General features: G+C 44.8%; 2 protein-coding genes across 28 annotated transcripts in view; both read right to left on the reverse strand.

Moving 5' to 3' along the window:
- Positions 1 to 12,480: 12,480 nt before the first annotated feature.
- On the reverse strand, positions 12,481 to 15,415 carry Hax1 (HCLS1 associated protein X-1). 2 transcript variants are annotated; one of them, XM_008854798.3, is made up of 7 exons: positions 15,235 to 15,415; positions 14,447 to 14,700; positions 14,017 to 14,195; positions 13,307 to 13,358; positions 13,075 to 13,181; positions 12,860 to 12,950; positions 12,481 to 12,736 (listed from the first exon to the last, which is right to left on the reverse strand). In XM_008854798.3, exons 1-7 carry the CDS (start codon positions 15,285 to 15,287, stop codon positions 12,651 to 12,653), a joined length of 822 nt encoding a protein of 273 aa, XP_008853020.1. In that variant the 5' UTR covers positions 15,288 to 15,415; the 3' UTR covers positions 12,481 to 12,650. The 2 variants fall into 2 exon arrangements, with proteins under 2 accessions (XP_008853020.1, XP_008853028.1); XM_008854806.3 differs by having other exon boundaries at positions 14,447 to 14,677; positions 15,235 to 15,385.
- Positions 15,416 to 16,751: 1,336 nt separating this feature from the next.
- Positions 16,752 to 22,790, reverse strand: part of Ubap2l (ubiquitin associated protein 2 like) — a 55,615-nt gene continuing 49,576 nt past the window's right edge. For 6 of the 26 annotated variants that reach the window (XM_008854907.3, XM_008854819.3, XM_029557315.1 and 3 more), the window contains 4 exons: positions 19,942 to 20,009; positions 18,974 to 19,171; positions 18,512 to 18,562; positions 17,142 to 17,701 (listed from right to left, as the gene is read on the reverse strand). In XM_008854907.3, coding sequence (XP_008853129.1) covers positions 17,606 to 17,701; positions 18,512 to 18,562; positions 18,974 to 19,171; positions 19,942 to 20,009 — 413 coding nt within the window. In that variant the 3' untranslated portion in view covers positions 17,142 to 17,605. Of the gene's footprint in view, positions 16,883 to 17,141; positions 17,702 to 18,511; positions 18,563 to 18,973; positions 19,172 to 19,941; positions 20,010 to 22,790 lie in introns of those variants that run through there. The other 20 variants (XM_029557322.1, XM_029557319.1, XM_008854938.2 and 17 more) reach the window with 11 other exon arrangements.

Genomic DNA, 22,790 nt, shown 5'->3' on the forward strand with positions numbered 1-22,790 from the left:
TTCAATACTTTATAGTCTCTGCCAGGGAGCTGCAAAGGGCCTTACTGCACTCCTGTAAAGGACCTCCTCCATGGGAATACAGAGGGTGGCATTTACAGAGTACCTGAACTTGAGGACGAGAGAATTCAGACACAGCCCGGGGAAAGGGCTAGAGTACATAGGCCGGGGAAGCTGATAGGACTCCATTTAAGCAGCTATGGGTGAAGACTTTCTGGTGCAGCCTTAGGGAGGGGGCACCCACATTCAGGTAGTAACCCTTACCTATTGCTCTGTAAGTAAGCCCAATAAATCTATTGGTTTTCCAGAGTGCACTCAGGGTACTCATACCTTGGTTTGTCAATGGGACCCTAGGAGGAGGAGGTAGATGTTGTTTGTATCTCCCAGGGGAAGGCATTTTAACAAGAGCAACACCACTAGAGGTCCCTGCTGGTCTTGTGGTCCTTGGTAAACTAGATTCCTTCTCATGTCTCTGGGGAGCATAGTCTTATCTGGCTCCATGAACTGGGCATCAAATACCACCTCTCACATGCCCAGTTTTCTTAGCAATGCTGTCCGTTCCCCACTGTCTTCCAGTCTCCAACATCCATGGAGACCTCTGCCAGTGATAACCAAGTCTCTCTAATGGCTCATGTGAGCTAATCCGTCAGGGACTGATTTCCCTCCTACCACCTCAGATAAGCAGTTTTTGTCTCAGGAGGGATGGGTGATTATATTATTCAATTTCTCTGCTTCTGCAGCACTTAGACTGATCCCATTTGCCTCTCTATCCCATCACCTCACAAGCCAGGTGGTGAGATGCTCTTTCATTGCTTGTTCAAAAGTCTTTCCCAATTCAAGCAGTTCAGGTGTTGAGTATTCCCTGATTACTGTAGTTTCTTGTACTGGACCATTTTAAGGCTCTACCTGCATAATGAATCATAAATTTCTCCCTTTTCTCTGCTAAAGATTGGACCTGAGAGGTTTTTCTATCACTTCTACTTTGTTATCTTTTTAAAGATTTTATTCATTGTGGCCAGGCGTGGTAGCACACACCTTTAATCCCAGCACTTGGGAGGCAGATGCAGGCAGATCTTTGTGAGTTCGAGGCCAGCCTGGTCTACATAGTGTGTTCCAGGACAGCTGGGACTACAGGGAGACCCTGTCTCAAAAAGACAAAAAAAAAATTTTTTTTTTCATTCTATGTGTTTTGCCTGCGTGTGCCTAAATGCACACATGTGTGTGATGTCTGCAGAGGTCAGAATAGGGCATCAGATCCTGGGAACTGGAGTTACACATAGTTGTGAGCTGCCATGTGGGTACTAGGACCCATAAGGTACAGATGACCCTTTGGTCTTCTGCAAGAGGAATGAAGGGTCTTAATCCCTGAGGCATCTCTCTAGCCCCTCTGTGATGTTCTTTTCCTCCTCTCTCTGATCCTTCCCATGGGTTCCAACGTTTTGGATCCCAGGAAGGGCTCGTTAGCAGAGATCTAACTTGTAATCCCTTTTCCTTTCGGCTCCACTCTCACCCCTAACCCTAGCCATAAAGCCAGCACCTCCACCTCAACATCTTCTATCCAATTTACCCATGAAGCCAGAGGCTAAAGTGGAGACTCCACTATTCTTCCTCATTGTAGAAGCAAGTTCCCCTAAGCAGCTATCTTGGCCTCACTCGTATGTCTTACTCCATATACCAGTGGCCAAGCAACCTTGGTAAGCAGCCTATCAACACTTTCATCCCTTACATTACTCTCAGGGATTGCAAATTTTGCTCTAAACCTTCAACTGTTCTCAGGACATCTCCAGATTCATGCTGCACACCCATCTCATCAAACCAATGTGCCCCTCCTTACCATATAGAGGAAGACTGCACTCCTGAGATCACATTCCACCTCCCAATGGCTCAGCCTTAGTTGCGTGTCTCCCTACACATAGCAAGACCCATGAAATCACCGTCACAACAAGAAAGTCCACTAAGACACACCACAAACTCCCCAGCCTCAGTTGCATGCCTTGCTATCCAGAGCCAGGACCATGCAATCACACCCCAACTCAGCTTTGGCTCTGTCAGTCTCTGTTGAGGTGCCAATTATGTTGTGTGACATTATTCTTGGGGAAATATAAACAAATGTCTACCTACTCCAGATAAGGAACCAAAAACCTACCAAAGAAGTGATACCACCAAATCTAACTTCATAAACCAATGACTAAGGAAAACCCAATTATTAGGGCCACTTACAGGAGTACAGGGAAGGGGTTACTTACAGGAGCACGGATGGCTCAAAGAGGTGCATCACTGAAAGCCCAGCCCAGCCTAGCCCACCCCAGCCTAGGCATCGTCTTATGAAAGCTGGAACTCTGGAACTATCCACATGACTTGCAGGCAGGTGGACAGGTCAGAGAGTCCTCTGTGTCAGCAGCCCTTACTGCTTACATAACCTTGGAAAGGGAGGGCCCTTGTGGTCCTGGTAAGTTTCAGGGACTTCCTGAAACTTTTGAGTTGTTTACTTCCTGAGCCTTAGGGAACTTCCCTTTAGAACTTCCTGAATCTTATTAGCTTCCCTCCAGGGTGGAAAGTTTCAATTCAAGGAACTTGCCATGCAACAGAAGAGCACTTGCCCAAGTCAGCTGAGCAACTGCATCTGACAGATCCTCAAAGACAAAAAGATATTGGAGTCAGGGTGCAGCAAAGTGCACAAGAAGGCATCATTTAAGTCTGGAACTGAGAAATTTTTAGTTCCTTCAAGAATTAGAGCCAACAGCGTGTAGCAATTGGGCTACAAGACGGATGGGTACCAAAGCCTCAACAGTAGGCAGGCAACAATTCTGCACTAACCTCCATTCCCCATTAGGTTTCTAACCCTATTATGGGGTGTTGCATGGGCTACTGCAGGTTTTTAGAAGACCCTGAGATTTCAGATTATTGGCTATTGTTAATCTCTTAAGGACCTGTGGCTGTAGAGGGTATTGCCTCCGAATCAGAAGAAAAACTGGAGTCTTTAAGATGAATTTGGGTTGGCATAGCTGTAATGGCTCGGTAGGCATTTCTTATATTGCCCAGACCTCTGGGCTTATGTCTGCTTCCACCAAGAGTAAAGAGAGTTTGCCCTGAGGTGATAAGAACCATAGTGTGGTGCTGGTGAGATGGTGAGTGGGTAAAGGGACCCTACCACACAAGCTTGGTGACCTCAGCTCCATCCTAGAATGAGTGAGATAACCAACTTCACAAAGCTGTCCTCTGACCTCTGTATGTGCATTATGGCTTGTATGCATACACATACTTTTTTTTAAAAGAAAACAACAAGAAATAATAGTAATGTGCAAGCAGACTAGGCTATCTCTACCAAGCAAAGGAGTTGGATGTTCTGTTTTGTTTTTTAAAATTTATTTTTAGTTTTAATTGTGTGAATGGCTGTGTGTGTGTGTGTGTGTGTGTGTGTGTGTGTGTGTGTGTGTATGTACATGGGTACAGGTACTTGCCAAGGGTCGGAGGCGTTGGATCTCCATGGAGCTGGAGTTACAGGTGGTTGTGAGGCACCTAATGTGGGTGCTGGGAACCAAGCTCGGGTGTTCTGCAAGAGAAGTAGGTCCTCTTAATCACTGAACCATCTCTCCAGCTTCTCTCTCAGGCATGACTAGGAAGGAATGGATGGGGGTTACAGAGATAGTCCAGTGGTTAAAAACACTTGCTGCTCTTGCAAAGGACCTGAGATCAGGCAGTTCACAATTACCTAAACTCCAGCTCCAGAGGAGCCAACAGCCTCTCTGGCCTCTGCAGGTACCTGCACTCACATACATACATACATACATACACACACACACACACAGTAATAAAAATAAATCTCTCTTTAAAAAGAAGGAATTGCCAGGCATAGTGGCGCACGCCTTTGATCCCAGCACTTGGGAGGCAGAAGCAGGCGGATCTCTGTGAGTTCAAGGCCACCCTGGTCTACATAGTAAGTTCCAGGACAGCTGGGGCTACAGAGAGACCCTGTGTCAAAAGACCAAAAAATAAATAAATAAAAAATAAAAAAATAAAAAGAAGGAATTAAGCTAGGTGTGGTGGCACATGCCTGTAGTCCCAAGCACTTGGGAGGCAGAGGGGCAGGCGGATCTCTGTGAGTTCAAGGCCAGCCTGGTCTACACAGCAAGTTTCAGGCCAGCCGGAGCTACAAAAAAGCCAAAAAAAAAAGGCTGGGCATGGTGGTACATGCCTTTAATCCTAGCACTTGGGAGGCAGAGGCAGGCGGATCTCTGTGAGTTCAAGGCCAGCCTGGTCTACATAGTGAGTTCCAGGACAGCTGGGGCTACAGGGAGACCCTGTCTCAAAAAGACCAAAAAAAAAAAAGGAATTGGTGAAGGAAAAGTTCTCCCATGCACAGCATAGGGTTTGGGAAAGGTTCTGGTGAGGGGCTTTTTTATACCCCTTTTATTATAAGCTGATGAGTAGTATAGGGCAGGCAGGATTTGAAGGAAGAACTGATAGACTAACTTCCAATCTCTACAAGGGAAACGGTAGATTTCCTATCTACAACTGTTGTTACCCAAGGCTCCTGTTCAGATATAATCACCTGAGTTGTGGGGCCTGCAGAGGGATGTCCTGAGCCCCTTCGATTCTCTTGCTGTTCCTTGAATCATCACAAGGGCCTCATTCACTGGAGCCCTCTGCTCTGCCTGCACTGAGACCTGCAGTGGTGGCCTTTGCAGATAGAACATTGCCGAAAGGCCTTTTTATTTCTTTGGGGGCATTCTTGTTTGAAGTGGCCCTTTGCCCATAATAAAAGCAGGCAGAAGCCATTTTTCTTTTCTCCTGGGGACTTAGCTTCTGATTGACTTTCCACACTGCGGTCACAGGGCCATCATTTTCCTCCTGTTTTGTTCTTTTAAAATTTCCTCCTAATCTCAATTATAAAAGATCTTAATAGCAGGTTGGGGGGGTTGTTTATTTGTTTTGGGTTGTTTTATTTTTTTGGTCTTTTTGAGACAGGGTCTCCCTTAGCCCCAGCTGACCTGGAGCTCACTAAGTAGGCCTCTGCTTCTTGGGTGCTGGATTAAAGGCATGTGCCACCACACCTGGACCCTTAGAAGCAGTTTTAAGGAAGTTGTCTAAGGTATGTTCAAAATCCAAAACAGGAATCTTTTGAAATTTCCTCCGGATGTCCGGGGCACATTGAGTTATAAATAATGATCTATTAGGATCAGTTCACCTTCCACACAGGCAGGGACTATTTCATATGTTTAGTCAAAACCTCTCTCAGCCTTTCTAAAAGACTGAGGGTGTCTCTTAGGAGCCCTAAGTAACCTGAGATAATTTGATATCATTTAATGACTTACAGCAAATCCTCCAGAGCCCCTCTAAGATACATAACTCAAAGTATTTCTAGCTCCAGTCCCCAGGGAGACAGTTGGGGCTCCAGTGGGGCTCCTGTGGGATTGCTTGTCTCCACATTAAAAACTGGGTTTCTAGAGTTGCACCTCACCTGTTATGGGGGTCTCAGTAGTCATTTCATACATACGATCCTTGTGTCCTTCAGCAGCTTATAAAGTCTTTTCAGTGAGGGGCAGAGTCTGATCCAGGAGTGACATTGCATGCTTCTAGGCGAACTCAAAGGATTGGGAATTCCCTGGAAGACTTGGACATATTTGTCCAGGTCTTCTGAAAAATTTCTAAGTTCAGCTGTTATTTGTCTCAAATCTTTTTTTAAAAAGATATTTTATTTATTATTTTTATTTTATATGTATGTGTGTATTGCCTGCATGTAGGTAAGTGCACCTGTGTCATGCAATGCCCGTGGGGGACAGAAGAGACTGATCCCCTGGAACTGGAGTTACGGATAGTTGTTAGGTGCCATGTGGGTGCTGGGATTCAAACCCCGGTCTTCTGGAAGAACAAGCAATGTTCTTAACTGCTGAGCCATCTCTCCAGCCCTCAAATCTTGTAAGTAAGAAAAAAGTGGTATGTACCTGGGTGGGGCTCTGAATCTGGTCATTACCTATCTTCTACAACGGCAAGAGGTAGGATGTACTCAAGGGAAGACTGGGAGGCCTTTGCATAATCTGGGTCCTCAAGGTAAGCCGGGAAAGGTTGCTCACCTGTGAAAGGCTACCTGTGAATAGGGAGACAGGTGTCTAGGCTGAGGGCAGCTGAAGTGCTGCTTCAGTACAGCGCTCCCTGTGCAAGTCTGGTTTGTCTCTTGGAGAAAGAAAGCCTGCACATAAAGTACTTCAGACCATTATCTTACTTTTTACAATTGTAAATTGCTTTAAAGTGAATACTTTCCTCTGGAGGTCATTTCCTCCATGTTCCTGTTTATATTCAGGCTAGGCTCAAGTGCAGAGAAAATATCAGATGTGTCTTTTACAGGGTCTATAGAGCAAAGTGATCTCAGTGGGTTAGGATACAGTGTAGGAGTGTCTTTGTTGAAGACAGATGCCCATTGGTAAGACAAAAGGAAGATATGTTGGGATGTTTCTCACATCTGTCTCTTTTGCCTCCTCAGCAGAGCGTCCTCCAGAAATTTCCTTGTCTTGTCTCCCCTCATGAGTGATCACAAGCACTGGCCTGCCAGATTAGTCTCTCTCAGTGATGTGACTCCAACAGCCTAGGACCCTGATGAACTCTTCCTGAATTTTACCTGGCTAATTCTAACCCGCCATCAAAGAGCAAGATTGCCTAAATGGTAGGTTCTCATCTGAATTGTTGGAAACAGCACTTACCTGTCACTTTGATGCCACTACAAGCCTTTAATTCTGTAAACTTTGGTATAATATATAAAGTTCAGGTCGTAGCTGTGTATGCATGGCACATTAAATGCACTAAAATCACTTTAAAATAGTTGTTTACAAAGCAGTCATTTAAAAGACTTTAGCACAAATATTTAAATGGACCTTGACTTTGCTGACAATTTCCCAAGTAACCAAAAGTATGAAAACATAAACAGCAGAAAACATTGTTGTGGGGTGCTTCACCAGAGAACACCACTCAGACAAAGTTTTGCCAAATGAAAGTCATTACTGGCCAGGGCGAGTAAGAGTGTCAGGAACCCAAGTGTATAGCACCGAGCCATCTCTAGGGTAAGCTTATATAGAAAAACCATAACCAGGGGTGAAAATCTTAAGTTCCCAAGCTTACAGGTGGGAGTTTCTATTCTATTGAGTAACAATTACTATTTTGTAGAAGCAAGCCAAGCATAACCTACGGAAGCCATAAATCTGCAGTTAGCAGGTACATTCTGGGATAGTCTGACCTGTTCCCAAGACAACCAGGGTCCAGCTGACATGTGTTCCCATATCCTGGGCCAACTGCCTGATAATTTCAGAGACTAGAATTAGCCTAAACTTTTTTTTTTTTTTTTTTTTTGTGTGTGTGTGTGTGTTTGAGACAGGGTCTCCCTGTAGCCCCAGCTGGCCTGGAACTCACTATGTAGATCAGGCTGGCGAGGAACTCCCAGAGATCTGCCTGCCTCTGCCTCCCGAGTGCTGGGATTAAAGGCATGCACCACCACACGTGGCATGAGTTAGCCTACACTTTAACATGACATAGCTATGGTCAAGAAAGTGCCCTATTACATTCCCCACTGGTTCTATGGGCATGAGTCAAATCTTAGACTAATCCAGGAGATTATATTGTTTTCTTAGGACCATGATTTTTACTGTATTTACTCGTTGTCTAATATAGCTACTCAGGTAATTGATCAGACAAGGTCCAACTGTCAGGGCCATGAGTAGGACCCTAACCCCCTCCTCCTGGATCCCCGAACTGGTTAGAGGATGTACATTTAGGCCTGTTTTAGGGCTTTGGGTCAGGGTAACTGGGACTATTGTCCAATAGTCACAGTTGCAAGGACTTTACCATTTTTAGTATTTTTTTTTTTTGAGTAATTCCCCTAGCAGGAAAAGAAGCCATAGTACAGTTGTAACAATCAGGGAGCTCCTGTCAGTCTTTAAAGGGTTGAAGGTCTGAGTGACAGTCTATTTTCTGGTTTCTTTTGTAGTTTTCTTTAACTGAGTGTGTGTGATGGATCCATGGGGAGATCCCAGCTGCTTTCACTGTTGTAGGTGTAGTAAGGATCACAGGATACAGGCCCTTCCAGGATGGTTCCAGAGTTTGAGTTGGGATGCTCCTGTCCCATATCAAGTCACTGGACTGGAATTTGTGGACTCCTTTTGAGGCAGACTGGACACCAGCTCCTCGGACCATCTGGCAGATGGCCCTCTGGGCCTGTTGCAGTCTGTAATGATTTGAAGAGGGAGTGATTAGTAATCCTTCCTGGTATGGAGCACACCTAGCTCCGAGTAGGGCTAAGGGAAGGAGGTTGGCCCAACTTTCATCTGTTATTACAACCAATTTGGTTAAGGTCTCCTTTGAGGTTCTGTTTATTCTTTCTACCTATCCTGACCTCTATAGCCTACAGACATAGTGTAACTTTCAATTGATATTTAATGCCTTGGTCACATTTTGAGAGGTTTGGCCATGAAGCCCTTTTTGGACCCCAAGGTGAGGGGCAATCTAAACCTAGGAACTAATTTTTGGAGTAGTTTCTTTGTCACTAAGGAGGCTATCTCAGTCCAGGTGGGATAAGCTTTCCCACCATTTAGAAAATGTGTCTATGAAAACCAAAAGATACTTGTACCTGAAGCCAGTTGGTTTAGTCTCAGTAAAGTCCAGTTTTCACTGTTCCCTGGGCATAGTGTCATGGGCATGTATTCCTTCAGGTACTTTTTTTTTAAGTTTACCTGGGCACAGGTAGGCTTTGGCGATATAGTCTAGCTAGGGGAACATTATTCATGTTTTGTTTTGTTTTTTTCTTTTGGTGTGTAGGCAGACTTGTGAGGCAGGCTTAGTTTTGGCAATATGACCAGGTCCTGGAGGGCCCCCACCGGTTCCAGGGCCATCTCCCAAGCAGCCAGATCCACTGTCCTTTTTATTTATTTTTATTTTATTTTATTCTTTTTATTTTATACGTATGTATGTATTGTCTGCATGCATGTAAGTGCACCTGTGTCATTCAATGCCCACAGAGGACAGAAGAGGTCATTGGATCCCCTGAAACTGGAGTTACGGACAGTTGTTAGCTGTCATGTGAAGCTAGGATTCAAACCCGGGTCTTCTGCAAGAACAGCCAGTGCTCTTAACCGCTGAGCTATCTCTCCAGCCATACCCCCCACCCCACAGTTCTTATTCCTTGTGCCTCAGTGGAGTCTTTTTGGAAGGAGCCCTCTCTCCTGATACAGTGCCCTATGCACATGAGTGATGGCAAATGCATACTAGCTGTTGGTATACACAGTGATGGCTTTGTCTTTTTCCCCATTGGACTGCAGCCCCAGCATACCTGATGTTATTTTGGGTGAAGCTGTTTCTATCCATGTACAGTACCTCATTTGCCTCTGGCAGTGGGACATCAATCAAATCCAGTCCAGTAGATTGGATCAGGTCAGTCTCCTCAATGCAGTCATGCAGGGGTTCCTCTGAGTCCTCATCTGGCAGCAGGCTTGCTGGGTTGATGGCCAAGGTCCTGTAAAACCTTATACAAGGTTGATCTAGGAAGAGAGCCTGGTGCCTGGGAATGAGTCATTAGGGTATTTGACATTTCTTTTTTTTCTTTTTTTTTTTTTTTTGAGACAGGGTCTCCCTGTAGTCCCAGCTGACCTGGAACTCACTATGTAGACCAGACTGGCCTTGAACTCACAGAGATCCGCCTGCCTCTGCCTCCCGAGTGCTGGGATTAAAGGCGTCACAACACCCTTGGCAGAACATCTATCTCTTTAGAGTTAGGAGGAGAGATGGGCAGGGGAGATGGAAGGGTGAATGAGGCTGGGGGAGTCAAGGTGCAGAGGGCGCAATAGACTTACCCAGAGAGAGGCCTGCGGGTCGTGCAGGCCCAGGGAAGCAGCAGACAGTTTTGTTTTTAAACTGCCATCATTTGTCCTTGATTTTTATAGTGTACCTTAAAAAAATTTCAATGTGCTTTTTTCTGAGGCCATAGGTAAATAAATGTGCAAAACCTGTCATTCCTAATCATAGTGCCAAACTATATATATTTAAAAATAGGGGCTGTGGCCAGGCATGGTGGCACACACCTTTAATCCCAGCGCTTGGGAGGCAGAGGCAGGTGGATCACTGTGAGTTAAAGGCCAGCCTGGTCTACATAGTTTGTTCCAGGCCATCTGGGGCTACAGGGAGACCCTGTCTCAAAAAAAAAAGGGGGGGGCTAGAGAGATGGCTCAGCGGTTAAGAACACTGGCTGTTCTTGCAGAAGACCTGGGTTTGAATCCTAGCACCCACATGGCAGCTAACAACTGTCTGTAACTCCAGTTCCAGGGGATCCGACAGTCTTTGACCTCCCTGGGCATTGCATGACAAGGGTGCACTTACCTACATGCCAGCAATACACGCATACACATAAAATAAAAATGTCTTTGAAGTTTAAGAAAAAATAAAAATAGGGTTTCTGGGGCTGAAGAAATGGTTCAGCAGTAAAGAACAATTAGGACCCAGGTTTGGTTCCCAGCACCCACATGGTGGTTCATAACCATCCAACTTCAGTTCTAAGGTATCTGGATGGCCTCCTGGCTCCTTGGGCACTAAGCATTTCTCCACACAGTAGAGGGTGGTCTAGAAATCACGATCTTCGTAACTGCCATTCGTGCTCAAATGATAGGCATTTTGCACATGTGTGCTACCACTGAAGTTCATTTTGCTGTTTCAGAGCCCCTCAATCTGGAGTTATAGGTGGTTATGAGCCATTCAATGTGGGTGTTAGGAACTGAGCTCTGGTCCTCTGAAAGAGCAGCAAGTACTCCAGCCAGGGCTCTTAACAACTGAGCTATCTCTCTAGCCCCATGTTTTGGGGGCTTTTTTTCCTCTAAATAAAGCCAATAAAGAAATATTTGCCCACACACTGCAAATACTTCATGAACTGTTCAGTGGTGTTATACTCAAAGAAGCTCATCTTACTTTTTTCTTTTTTTGATTTTCTTCTTGGTGTGTTTATTGGTGTGTGTCATTGTACAAAATTCTTTTGAATTTCTTTGCTCTGCCTTCACCTATATATATCACATACTTTGTTGTATACTGTGTATATCACATTGTTGTATACTATGTATATCACATGCTCACCCTCCAGGGCTTCTTTTCTTTTGGTTTTTGGCCTTTTTCAGACAGTCTTCCTGTAGCCCCAGCTGGCCTGCAACTTGCTATGTAGACAAGGCTGGCCCTGAACTCACAGAGATCCACCTGCCTCTGCCTCCAGAGTGCTGGGATTAAAGGTGTCTCCACCACACCCAGCTTCTATCTTACTTAAAAAAAAAAAAATTTATTGAGAATTTCATACATGTATATAAGGTGTTTTGCTCAAATCCATGCCCACTCCCTCCCCTCCAACTCCTCCCATATCTCCCCATCACTTTTTTCTGGTAACTTCATGTACTCTCTTCTTTTTTTTTAAATGGGGGTTTTGGCTACTCTAACATTCCCCCCTCTGAAGAGGTAACCCTAAAATCTTTTAAGGATTAGATAAAAACTCCCAAATACTTTTGACATTTTTGGCCTTTGGAACAGAGTATGTTGCTAAGAGGCCCAAGGACATTGTGAGTTTTAGCCAAGAAACTGGCTACTTTTCTTTAGAGTCTTTTTACCCTAACTGTCTAGCCAATTCCTACCCTCCTATTCTTATCACACCATCCTCTGAAGAGGTTACCCAAATTGCCAATAGGAAATAGGGACGCAGACCGCTCTGGCTTCTTCCACACTGAACAGGGACGGGACGCAGGGTGAGGCAATTGGAGTACCCCTTCAGTGGGTCTATCTAAAAGACTCCCAAATTGCATAACTCTTATCTCTAGGGGCAAAAGAAAGTCCTTGACTGGTTAATAGGAGATGTGAAGAAGTAAAGGCAAGAGTAATTAGCATTACAAGTTCTAGACAGGGAACTAGAAAAAAGTCAGAACAGGGCAGTTTTCAAATGATCATATGAGACTCCATTGGAATTTCTTGACAAGGGCTTCGAAAACCATCCCTCTATTGGGTTCCTCCTCATTTTTCTTGTTTTCTAAGGCTGGACTCGAGAGTGATGGACTCAGGATTTGCTTTTATATACACACTTCTGGCAACCGATATAAATAAATGTTACTGGAATTATCTCTAGCTATTTCCTCAGTAATAAAACCATTTTCTTCTCTCAATGATTAAATCTGGTTCTGGAAATAGAACAAAATTTTTTTAAAAAAAGTGCTGAAGAGATGGCTCAGTGGGTAAAGATCCCTGCTGCCAAGCCTTAGGACCTGAGCTTGATTCTTAGAACCCACATGGTGGAAGAAGAAACAACTCCCACAAGTTCCTTTGACTTCTACACATTCACTGCAGTGCAGGGACATGGTATGTACACCATATACACAAATAAAATTTAAAAAAAAGAAAAGATTGCCATAAACCAAGGTATTCCGGAAGCCCTAGATGGATCTGGAAAGTGAAAGAGCCTAAACAAAACCAGGAACAAGGCCATTAGCATAAATAAAGGTTTTATTGGTCAGTTTTGGTAAATGACAGACAGACCTCAATTCATTGTTTTACATACTCAAGATGCTTGGGGTGACAGAAAAAGCTATGCTTATTGGCAACCGACAATGGGTGGGGGAGTGGAAAGGATCTGAATACTTCTGAAAGTTAAAAAGCTACCGGGACCGAAACCAACGTCCTAGGAGTAAATCCAGGATGGAAAAGGCATCATCCAGAGCTGGAGGTCTTGGTAAGTCGAGGTCTAAGGAAGAAAGTCATCCATATAAATAGATTAAACAAGATCTAGAAAAAGGATCAAAGGTAAGAGTATCCTTTCCCCAAGGAGTTAAGAGATGGGCCCTTTTGATTCATACTCTCAACTTACCACTTCTGGGACTGCCATCTGCTTCTTGACGGGTTACCGTGGTCTCCCTCCAGCCCTCACTGTCCACCACAGTGCGGTGCTCCTCCACTATCTATAAAGAGAAGCCCCCAACATGTTCCTAACATCACTAAAGTCGAGTTCAGTATTTTTTTATACAGGCCCCTTTCCAGAGTATTCTTTGGCTATAGTTTCTTTACTCTTCTCTCTCAACTCACCCCATCTGGCTTAGTGATCTTGGTCACAGAGATGCTCTTGAAATAGGATTTGGGCTGGGGCTGAAGAACTGGGCCAAGACCCTCCTGGGAAACTTGGGAGTCAAGATCTGGAAGGGCATAGAAATGAAGAGCCAGGAGGCAGTTGAAGGGAAAAAAAATTAAAAAGGGACAAGTGTCACAGGTAGAAACTTCTGAGAGAGAACAGCCTATGGTGTCCTCCTGCTAGACTCACCATTGTCCTCTCTGGCTCTAGGATGGGGAGTCACAGGCCATATATCATCAAACTGTCGAAGAAGCCATATACAGTAGGTGAAAAGATACCTTCAATTTGAAACCTAAAAAGGTCAGAGACCCCAAACTACTCCCTAGTTTCAAAACCCTTTCCCCAGAAATACTTCCATTCAGATAGCTTTATGTATCTACTCCTTCGTTTTATATATACTTCTAACCAAAAGCTCTCCTGAAATACCTTTCTGACCTCTCCAACAATCCTTCCTTAACCAAGAAGCCAGATCAGCCACTGTGAAAGAATTCCTATTTTCCTTTGAATTTTACCCCAAGTATTGTAAAAACAGCAATAAAAAGCCCAAAATAGAAATTAAGAATTTCTACCTGTGCATGCTGGCACCCACCTTTAATCCCAGCACTCAGGAGGCAGAGGCAGGTCTATATAGCAAGTTCAGGGCCAGCTGGGGCTACAGGGAGACCCAGTTTCAAAAAGGCAAAAAAAAAAAAAAAAGGATTTCTATTTTCCCATGGATTCTATTTTTCCTAAGTACTGTTACTGCAACAAAAAGCCCAAAACAAAAAGTAAAACCAGGTAAATGCATTAATTGAAGAGCTAGAATTCCAACCCAAGCCTATCAGAATCCAGTAAGAATTCTAGTTGTACTTTAATGGTCTCTCAGAGTTGCTTACTTCAGGCCCAGGTGGAGTACTCACCCTATGAAAAGGTCCCTGGGACTCCCAATCTGGTTTGGGGGATTCCGTTCTTGCATCACCTTCCAGGATCCCCGCAAAGATCCTGGGCTGGTGACTATCTGGGTATTTAAGCATCGAGTCCCGAAGCGTCTGCCCCTCTCGAAGTCTTTCACCAGTTTCTGACTCAGGACCTAGAAGTTCTGCAGAAAGGTGGCAGGTGGATGCTGGGGGTAGGGGGTGGGGTACTCAAGACATTCTAAATCTTTCTGAAATCATCACTTTTTTTTTTTTTTGGTCTTTTTGAGACAGGGTCTCCCTGCAGCATATGCCACCATGCCCGGCCTTCATCAGTCTTTTCATATTTTCCATTCCCTAACTACTCTGCAGGCTTATTTCACCAACCAGCCCAACTAGAAAAAACACAGGTTCTCCCCAAGGGAAATCCACACACCAGGAGGGTGGGAAGGCAAGGTCCAGGCCTCCATCTCGCTGAAGATGCTATTGAAATCCCGTACTAGATCATCAAAACCAAGGTGGTCGCGGAATCGCATCCCTCCTCCTGGGCTGAAGCTGAAGCCAAATTCCTCCGAAGGTTGAGAACCATCAAACCTCCAGCTCCCACGGCCCCACGTGGCTCCTTCTTCCTCCTCTTCATCATCCTCATTTTCATCTCGAGTCATCCCTCCAAAAAAGGGATCTCTGTGACTGAGGGCGGAGGCAGATAAACCACTAAAATCTTAAAACCACTGTTTAAACTATAAAATCAACCCTAGGCAGCAAAATGGGACAAGAGGAGGGGTCTGGCAAGCTGAGAAAACACTGGAGGACTGCCTCCCAAATCCAATCAACGCAGATGGAGCTACTTGGGTTTTGTACTGTTCTGTTTCCATCAGTCTGTCCTCACCTCCCAACCTCCCCAGGTTTTTTTTTTTTTTTGTTGGTGTCCACAGCCCCTCCCTATCGCGCAAGGTCCAGCTCACTTGCTCACTGTCCTCTGTCCCAGACCCCCATTGTCTTCTCCGCCCAAGTCCCTGTGGCATCATCACCCTAGGCTGGAGGGGTTTAGGCTGCTGTATCTTTCCTCTTAACGACCGCTTTGGTCACTGTGGCGGGGTGAGTCGCGATCTGTTTTCCCCATAGCAGCTGAAGGGGGCGGGAGGGGAAGTTTTACAAAACTACAATGAAGGGGGTCAAGCTTCCCCAACACCCCTCCTTAGATCAGCCCAGAACTACTCTCACCTCCGAGGTCCAGAGAAGCCGAAAAACCCCCGGAAAAAGTCAAAGACACTCATTCCCGTAGTGGGACTGGAACCTTTGAACCTCTCCTGCAGCCCATGGGCATCAAGGGACAGCCTACACTATGCTGCCGGAACCCGACGGGTCAATGCATGCTGCCGGAAAGTACGCAGCGACGCGACATTGTCGTAAAAGTATTATAACCCGGAGGAGGAAGTGGTCGGAGCGCTCTTTCCGCTACCTTTCAGTGTCGTGTGAGGGTGGGCGTGCCGAATTCCCCGCTTTCCAATCCCTCTAGAGCATTCTCCCGCCTGCTCCGCCGTGAGGTGCTTCCAGGTTCGACTTTAGAGCGCCGCGGGCAGCCGCCAGAGGGCAGCCCTACCGCCAGTCCTAGCCAGCCCGGGGGGAAAGTACCTCCGTGCCCGTTTCTAGATTGACGTAGGTGACGTCAACACTAGAGGTTGGGCAAAGCCGCGTACCAAGCTGTGAAGCACAATTTCCCAACTACTACAATGACTTGGGATGCTAGGAATCGCTTCGGCTTTTTTTTTTTTTTTGGTCTTTTTGAAGCAGGGTCTCCCTGTAGCCCCAGCTGTCCTGGAACTACGTAGACCAAGCTGGCCTTGAACTCGGAGATCCGCCTCCCAAGTGCTGGGACTACAGGCATGCGCTCCACGCACGGCCTAAATCTTTTAAACTAAAAGCCAAATCATTCTTTTAAACTTTTTAAAGACTGCAACAAACGAGGTAAGATTTGTAGCTAGCTAGGGAAGGAAAGCTTCCCGGAAAGGAACAGAGAATGTGGACTTTTAACACTCCCCGCCCCCAAGCCAAGAATGGTGCCTGCAGTTCTGAAATATTTGGAAGGTTTTAGTAGAATCTCTTGGAACCTGGGCAACACGGTAGGTCCCAGTCTCTTAAAAAGAAAAAGCCCCTTTTCTACAAAATAATGCAAAGCCTTTCATTGCATCCTGTCCCCGCCCCACGTCTTGCACTACAAGGCTCCCCTTTCCAAACCATGTTAAAACACTCAGGGAAGGCCAGGAGCAGTGGCTCATTCCTTTAGTCCCAGCACTCAGGATGCAAAGGCGGGTGGATCAAGACCAGCCTGGTCTAGTGAATGCCAAGCCAGCAAGGGCTACATAGACCCTGTCTTGAAACAACAATAAGCAAAACCAAGTAAAACTTCAGGCAACAGGAACTACAGTAGTCTGCTTCTACCAAAAGATTGGACTGGTCCAAGCTTTTAAAGTTTACCAGCCAACAGCAAATGTTGGCCTCAGACTTGTCTTTGGATCCTCTTAAGTGATCCTTAAGACTCCCCAAAAGTCCTTTTTCTGTGGAATGTTCTTAGCTCCTTCTTAATCTCCCTTTTCCATCCAACCTCTATCTCCTTCCCCCATTACTGCCTGAAACTTGCTGTAGATGTGGCAGTTTCTGGAAGAAATGATTTGTAGTGGTTCTTTCCAGTCTTGGGCATGAAGGAAAAGGAATCCCCTCAGGGGCACAGTATTAGTACATTAAGGTCAGAGGAGTTCTTAAAGGGCAAAGATTTCACTTTATTCCACGGCCTTCGAGTCTGCTAGAGGAGGCCCAGTTGGTACGGTAATACTTATTCACCAAGCTGATCATCGACGAGAGTGAGGATATCCTAGACGGAGCAAGAATGGGCAGAGGCTGAAGGTTGAGGTAACACAGTACAAAAAAAAAAAAAACACTTCAACTAATTCATCTGACAATGCTGCTCATAGTCATGACACCATTTTTGTGTTGTTTGGTTTTCCTAATAATAAAGGAGACTTAGGGCTGTTGGGCTGATATATATTGGGGGGGGGAGGTCCCCCTTCCCACCTCACCCATACACCACCAGGGTGAACAGGAGGAAGTGAAGAAAAAGCAGGAAAAAAAAAAAAAACACTTCAACTAATTCATCTGACAATGCTGCTCATAGTCATGACACCATTTTTGTGTTGTTTGGTTTTCCTAATAATAAAGGAGACTTAGGGCTGTTGGGCTGATATATATTGGGGGGGGGAGGTCCCCCTTCCCACCTCACCCATACACCACCAGGGTGAACAGGAGGAAGTGAAGAAAAAGCAGGGCCCACAGCAAAGATTCATAATCTTGAATGCAAAGAGGAAGGAGGAAGAGGAAAGGGAGGGAAAAAAGGAGAAAATACAAATCCTATAATACATACAACAGGGTGGGATGTATGGGAATGGGACAGACATGAAGCTGAGGCGTGGGGTGGGCCGCTGGGGGTGGGGAGCAGCGGAATTGCCCCACATTCTTTTCTCTCTTTGATGCTGTTTCCATAGTTTTCAGGCTGAGAAGCCCTCTCAGAAGATGGGACCGGGAGTAGAGGGTCAGGGCCTCAGTTGGCCCCCCAGCTGTAGCTGTTGTAGGCAGACTTGTTGGTCTGGGGCTTCTGCGGGATGGAGCTGGTCTGGCTACGTTGCCCGCTGCCCGTCTGCAGGGGAATGGGAAGGTGATGGAGGAGGAAAAAGGTGTCTAGTTAGTGGGACCAATCTGTAACATCTTCAAGTGGAGATGTGCAAACAGTCATACTCTCTAATTTCCTTTTCTTAGAACTTACAATGAAGTTTACTTTTCAACCACAGAAAATTTGGTCTCCATAGCCTCTCTTACAAGGCAACATTTTTGACTTTTAAGTAGAGGATAAATGAAAAGTGAACAAGGTAACTTTGGTGATAAGATGGTGAGTTAGTTCTTTTAGTCTTCACCTGTCATCCACATTACCCACCGCCCTGGTCTGAAAAAAGGCAACTATGGGAATTATGGCCTTTTCAAGGTGAGTGATTACAAAGTGATTCACTGACCTCCATGAATGCCTCAATATGGAAAGCTGTTTTTGAGAACAAGCCCTTATTCTAGTTGCCCAACCAACTATATTAGAAATCTTGAGAGGTTTCTTATACTACCCAGCAGATCCACCCACCACCACACATCAGTTGTGAACCCAATTCAGACAAGGCAGGAGAGAACCTGAGGCTTCAGGCTCCAGATGCTGCCCCAAGAGTTTTTTCCATTCTGGTAACCAAGTGTTTTCCAGAGTTGGGGAAGGGTAGAAAGATAAAGAGGGTGTTGAAGGGAGAAGGAAGAGAGAGAGGATGGGGAGGCCAGAGAGCTCAGCAATGTGTTTCTGTTTGTGTATCCCGTTTTGTGACTGCATAGTCTTTTCAGGTCATCTGAGGCCGTGGAGGTGAAATGGGGACTAAAAAGGAGTGGGTTCAAGCATATCATCATTCAGTTTCATTACCTGCTCCTCCTGCTGGCGCTGGCAACAGAGAATCATCTGCAAATATGGTAGCTGAGGCAGAACCAGGATATATGGAAAATAAAGGGACAAACTTTGACAATAGAATTCCACCATTAGAAGGGAAAGCTATAATGTCAGGGAAGGGGGAAGGCTGGGGGAGGTTAAAAGGGAAGGTGTGACCCAGGTCTGATGGAATGAGGACAACTGTGCCATGGGAGGTTGAGAAAGGTACCAAAGGAAGTGGGCAAAAGGATTTCAATCTGGCCCATCCTCTCACATTTGCTTTGCCAGCAGCTCGTGTTATGTGCGCTTGTGTCTGTATGTGCTGTGTGCCCCTGGCTGGCACTGGTGAGGATTGGGTGAAGGTGGTGGTAAGGAAGGTTAAGAAAAGGAAAAGGGAGGCAGTTTTAAGGGATAGGAAGGAAGAGGAAGGGAAAGGAGAGAGGGGTGAAGGGCTATTACCTGGCCATCCTGCTGCAGGTGATGGTGAAGGATCTGGGAATGCGGCTGCTGATGGGGGGTCAGAATATGCATAAAGGGGGCAGGAGGATAGGCAGCAGCTGTGGCCGGATTGATGGGCCCTCCACTTCCTAGGGCTGAAGGCAAGTTGAAGGAGGCAGCAGGAGTACCGGAATGAAACCCTTGTTTTTCAAAGGACTGCTATCCCAGGACAGGAGGAGAAAGAGTAAAAGGGATCAGCAAAAGAATCCTGGGAGCTTCTGGACCCAAGCTCCCCTATCCTCAGAAGCACACCAAGAAGCAACAGCATATCTAAGTTTTGAAGATATTCAAATCTCTGCTCCAACTCTACCCTTTAATAGCATCATAATCCTAGACAAATTACTCTCCTAGCCTCAGTTTCCTCATAATAAAAGAGATGCCGCTGATCCCTTGTAGGATCAAGAAGAATGTGAAAGGACGTCATAAAATCTTACACTGCAGCCAGGTGTGTGGTGGCACGCACCTCCCAGCACTGGGGAGGCAGATGCAAGTGGAACTGTGAGGTCAAGGCCAGCCTGGTCTACAGAGAGACCTTGTCTCACAACAAAACAAAATAGAAGATGTATTTTGTGAATGTTTATCTTGCATGTGAATATAGGGCAATTTGCTGGCTAGTCTGGGCATCCCTGTCTCTGAGTTAAGTAGGTATTAAAATTCTTAGATAGTTCAAAATAAATGAATACATACTGAGTTATCTTGAGTATGGAAGGTGAAGGCTATGAAATACTCTCCCTAAATTCCTAATACTTTATAGCAAACTGTCTATGGTAATGGCAACAACACATATAACTGCAGATAACTCAGTAACCATTGCTTCACTTGGGCCCTGGGTTACCTTCTTCCTCATTCCCACTCCTGGTTATAGACTCGTAACTCTTAACTTCTCTGTATCTAGCTCTTGCTACTTTCATCCAGAACCAGGCACCTACCTGGGTTTTGGAGTACACAGAACCCGAGATATCTGGCACGCCCGTGTTACTGGAGGTGACTGATACACCTGGGGGAGGAGGAAACAGAGAGGATTAGGTCTGCTAGCTGCCTGGTCTCTGTTCCTGGGACAAAGACATGTCTATAGCCTTTCTAGCTATTGACACTTGCAAGGGGATCTTTGTATGTTTTTCCACCTTTAAGTCAGTTCTGAGATGCTGAGTACATGATACAAAGGTTGCTGAAGGATTCTTTTGCCCTTCCTAGGTATCGTATGTGGAATACATGTGTGAGGTGAGCTGCTTTTTGAACGAAGCAAAGGAATATAAGAAAATCACCAGCACGATTTCAAAGCTAAACAGGATATAATAAACTTAACACTGTAAATCAACCTGCCCAAACTCCATTCAGTTGTGCCCTTGCCCTTTTAAGACTTGGGTAGTCTGGCTCTTTCTGTTCTGCAGAGACACTTTTGGGCTTAAAATCCACACTTCCACATTGTAAGTCTTAGAGTAGTCCAGTTGAGCTCCCCAGAGCGCTTATTCTCAAAGCCTAGTTCACTCTGTTTCACTTCTCTGGTTGCAAAGATTCTTGTGATTTAAAGGACTAGAACAAGATGAATTTCCATTTTTGTAATTTAAGCAGTGTGGGGGTATGGGGAGGACATAGGAAGGGGTAGGCCATCTCTTATAACCTATATGGTACATAAAAACAATGCCATTTTCAGTTAAACTTCTCCATAAAAAAAAAAAAAAAGTGAACCTATATCCTAATTCATGTTTCCTGTTGAAAAACTCCCTTACTAGCAGTTTTAAGGAATTTATACTAGCAAAACCTGTTTTAATGTGTTCTTCTTAAAGCTGAAATATACATACTCTTCCTTCCTGGGATATAGGATAATATCAAGACAGGAAAAGCCATAGGACAATCTAGTATTCTCACTAGACATTGTAAGCAAAAAATGTGAAAAATGGTTAATTTAACTCGACATTTAATGCACAATTTTTTTTAAAAGATGTTATTAGTTTCTGTGAAGATAAAGATGAAACCACAAAAACTACACTGCTCTGCTCTTGGACCCTTGCCCTCAGAAATGCATACGTTCTTTTACTTTAGAAGTCCTCGATGGGAGTTTTTTTTTAAATATATATAATCAATACATTAATGGTAAAATCACAAGGCATCCTCCATTTACCCACAATCCAACAGTAGTCTCCATTAAATTCCAGAATCCAAACCCTCCCAGCCAAGGCCTAGAACAAAGGCAGCCTTCAAGCATTAGATTCACAGTCACTTTAGAATATTCCAATAGATTCTGTGGGGGTTTGAGATTTAGCTCAGTGGTAGAGTGCTTTTCTAATGAGCATGAGGCCCAGAATTTGATCCCTAGCACAAGAAGGGAGTGGGGGTGGGGCAGAGAGAGACAAAGAAAAATAACATTTTAACCTGAAAACCCTCCCACATTCTAAATCCAAAGTGCCAGGAAGGCGCACACACAATCTAAGAAAAAGAACAGGACTATAGGACTAAAGCAGGAGAAAATACTTCCCCATCTCCAAAGTCTCAACTACATACTTTGAAGGCACAAAGTAAACAAAGAACTGTAAATTCAGCTAACTCTTAAGGAGGTAATGATATTTTTTCCTTTCCCTTTTCAAACCCAGATGCCTGACAAAACACAAAGCAGGGCATAACTTTTAAGTTCAGTTATGAAAAAGGCTGAAGCTAGTGAGGTTTGTGCAGAAAGGTTGCCAAGGAAGGTGAGATGAGCAGGATAAAGATAGAACATTTTAAAGACAAACCCAAGGAGGCAATGACTTATCAAGGTGCACATAGCTTGCTTGGTAACCTCTGCCAAGTGAAGCTAGGTTGTTACATAGGATGGGAAAAATGACTAAATCCTCAAGCTGGGTAGTAGGAAGAAATTTACTTCTAACATACCTCTATCTCATTTCTTTTTTACCTAAAAAACAGCTCTTAGTTCAGAGGCTTCAAGTTCTAAGGTTGAAGGGACTAGAAATTCAGAGAAAAGAATACCATGTCGTCCTCCATGGAAGCATTAGAAAATCTAGAAAACAGCAGGCATTGGTTTCCCTAAGCATCAGGAGTTATTCCCAAGTTACCTCCTACTTTTCTTCCAGTTTCACCTGCCTTGCCTCCCCCAACTCCCAAACAGTGATAAAATCATTACAGAACAATGTGGGTGGTAGGGAGAAGAAACAAGAGCCTGACTTGATTAGTTTGGCAGTCCCCCGGAAAGTGGTCGCACTTGACAGACCAGAGGAGTGGGAACTAGAAAAGGAAGTTGAATATTTTCATTTCCAATTAACCAAAGCGGCTGGTCTCACGTTAACTTTATAAACAAGGGCTGACAGTGTACTGGTTAGTGAATGGGATTAAGAATTCCCAGTTAGGATGCCTGACCAAACCTCTCCCATACATCTTTGGCTTACACCCACAAGTGCAAAATTCACAATCTCTAAAAAGCCATCAAAGGACTAAGAACAATGTTTCAGGCTAGCACAGTTTTCTCAAAGCCTGAGTCATCAACCAGGTGGATCACTAATGACTTGATCCTATCTCAATCAGCTAGTTAGCCTTCGGGAACCAGATTTAGAAATTAAGCCTGAAGATACTTCCCTAAACAACAGCTTTTGACATCATCTCTTTTGCCTTTCACCATTGCCATGTCAAAGGCAAGGAGGATGATCTACATGAAAAAGTAAAGACATAAAAGCATGGGAAATCAGTTTTGTTTTTATTTATAAATAGCTTTACCAACCAATCAACAGGCTGAAACCTGAGGCTATTTTCCTTCCCCCCAAATTAAAAGCCACTGTGCTAAAATACT

Source organism: Nannospalax galili, unplaced genomic scaffold (assembly GCF_000622305.1).
Source record: "Nannospalax galili isolate Female #2095 unplaced genomic scaffold, S.galili_v1.0 scaffold591, whole genome shotgun sequence".
Classification (NCBI taxonomy): Eukaryota; Metazoa; Chordata; class Mammalia; order Rodentia; family Spalacidae; genus Nannospalax; species Nannospalax galili.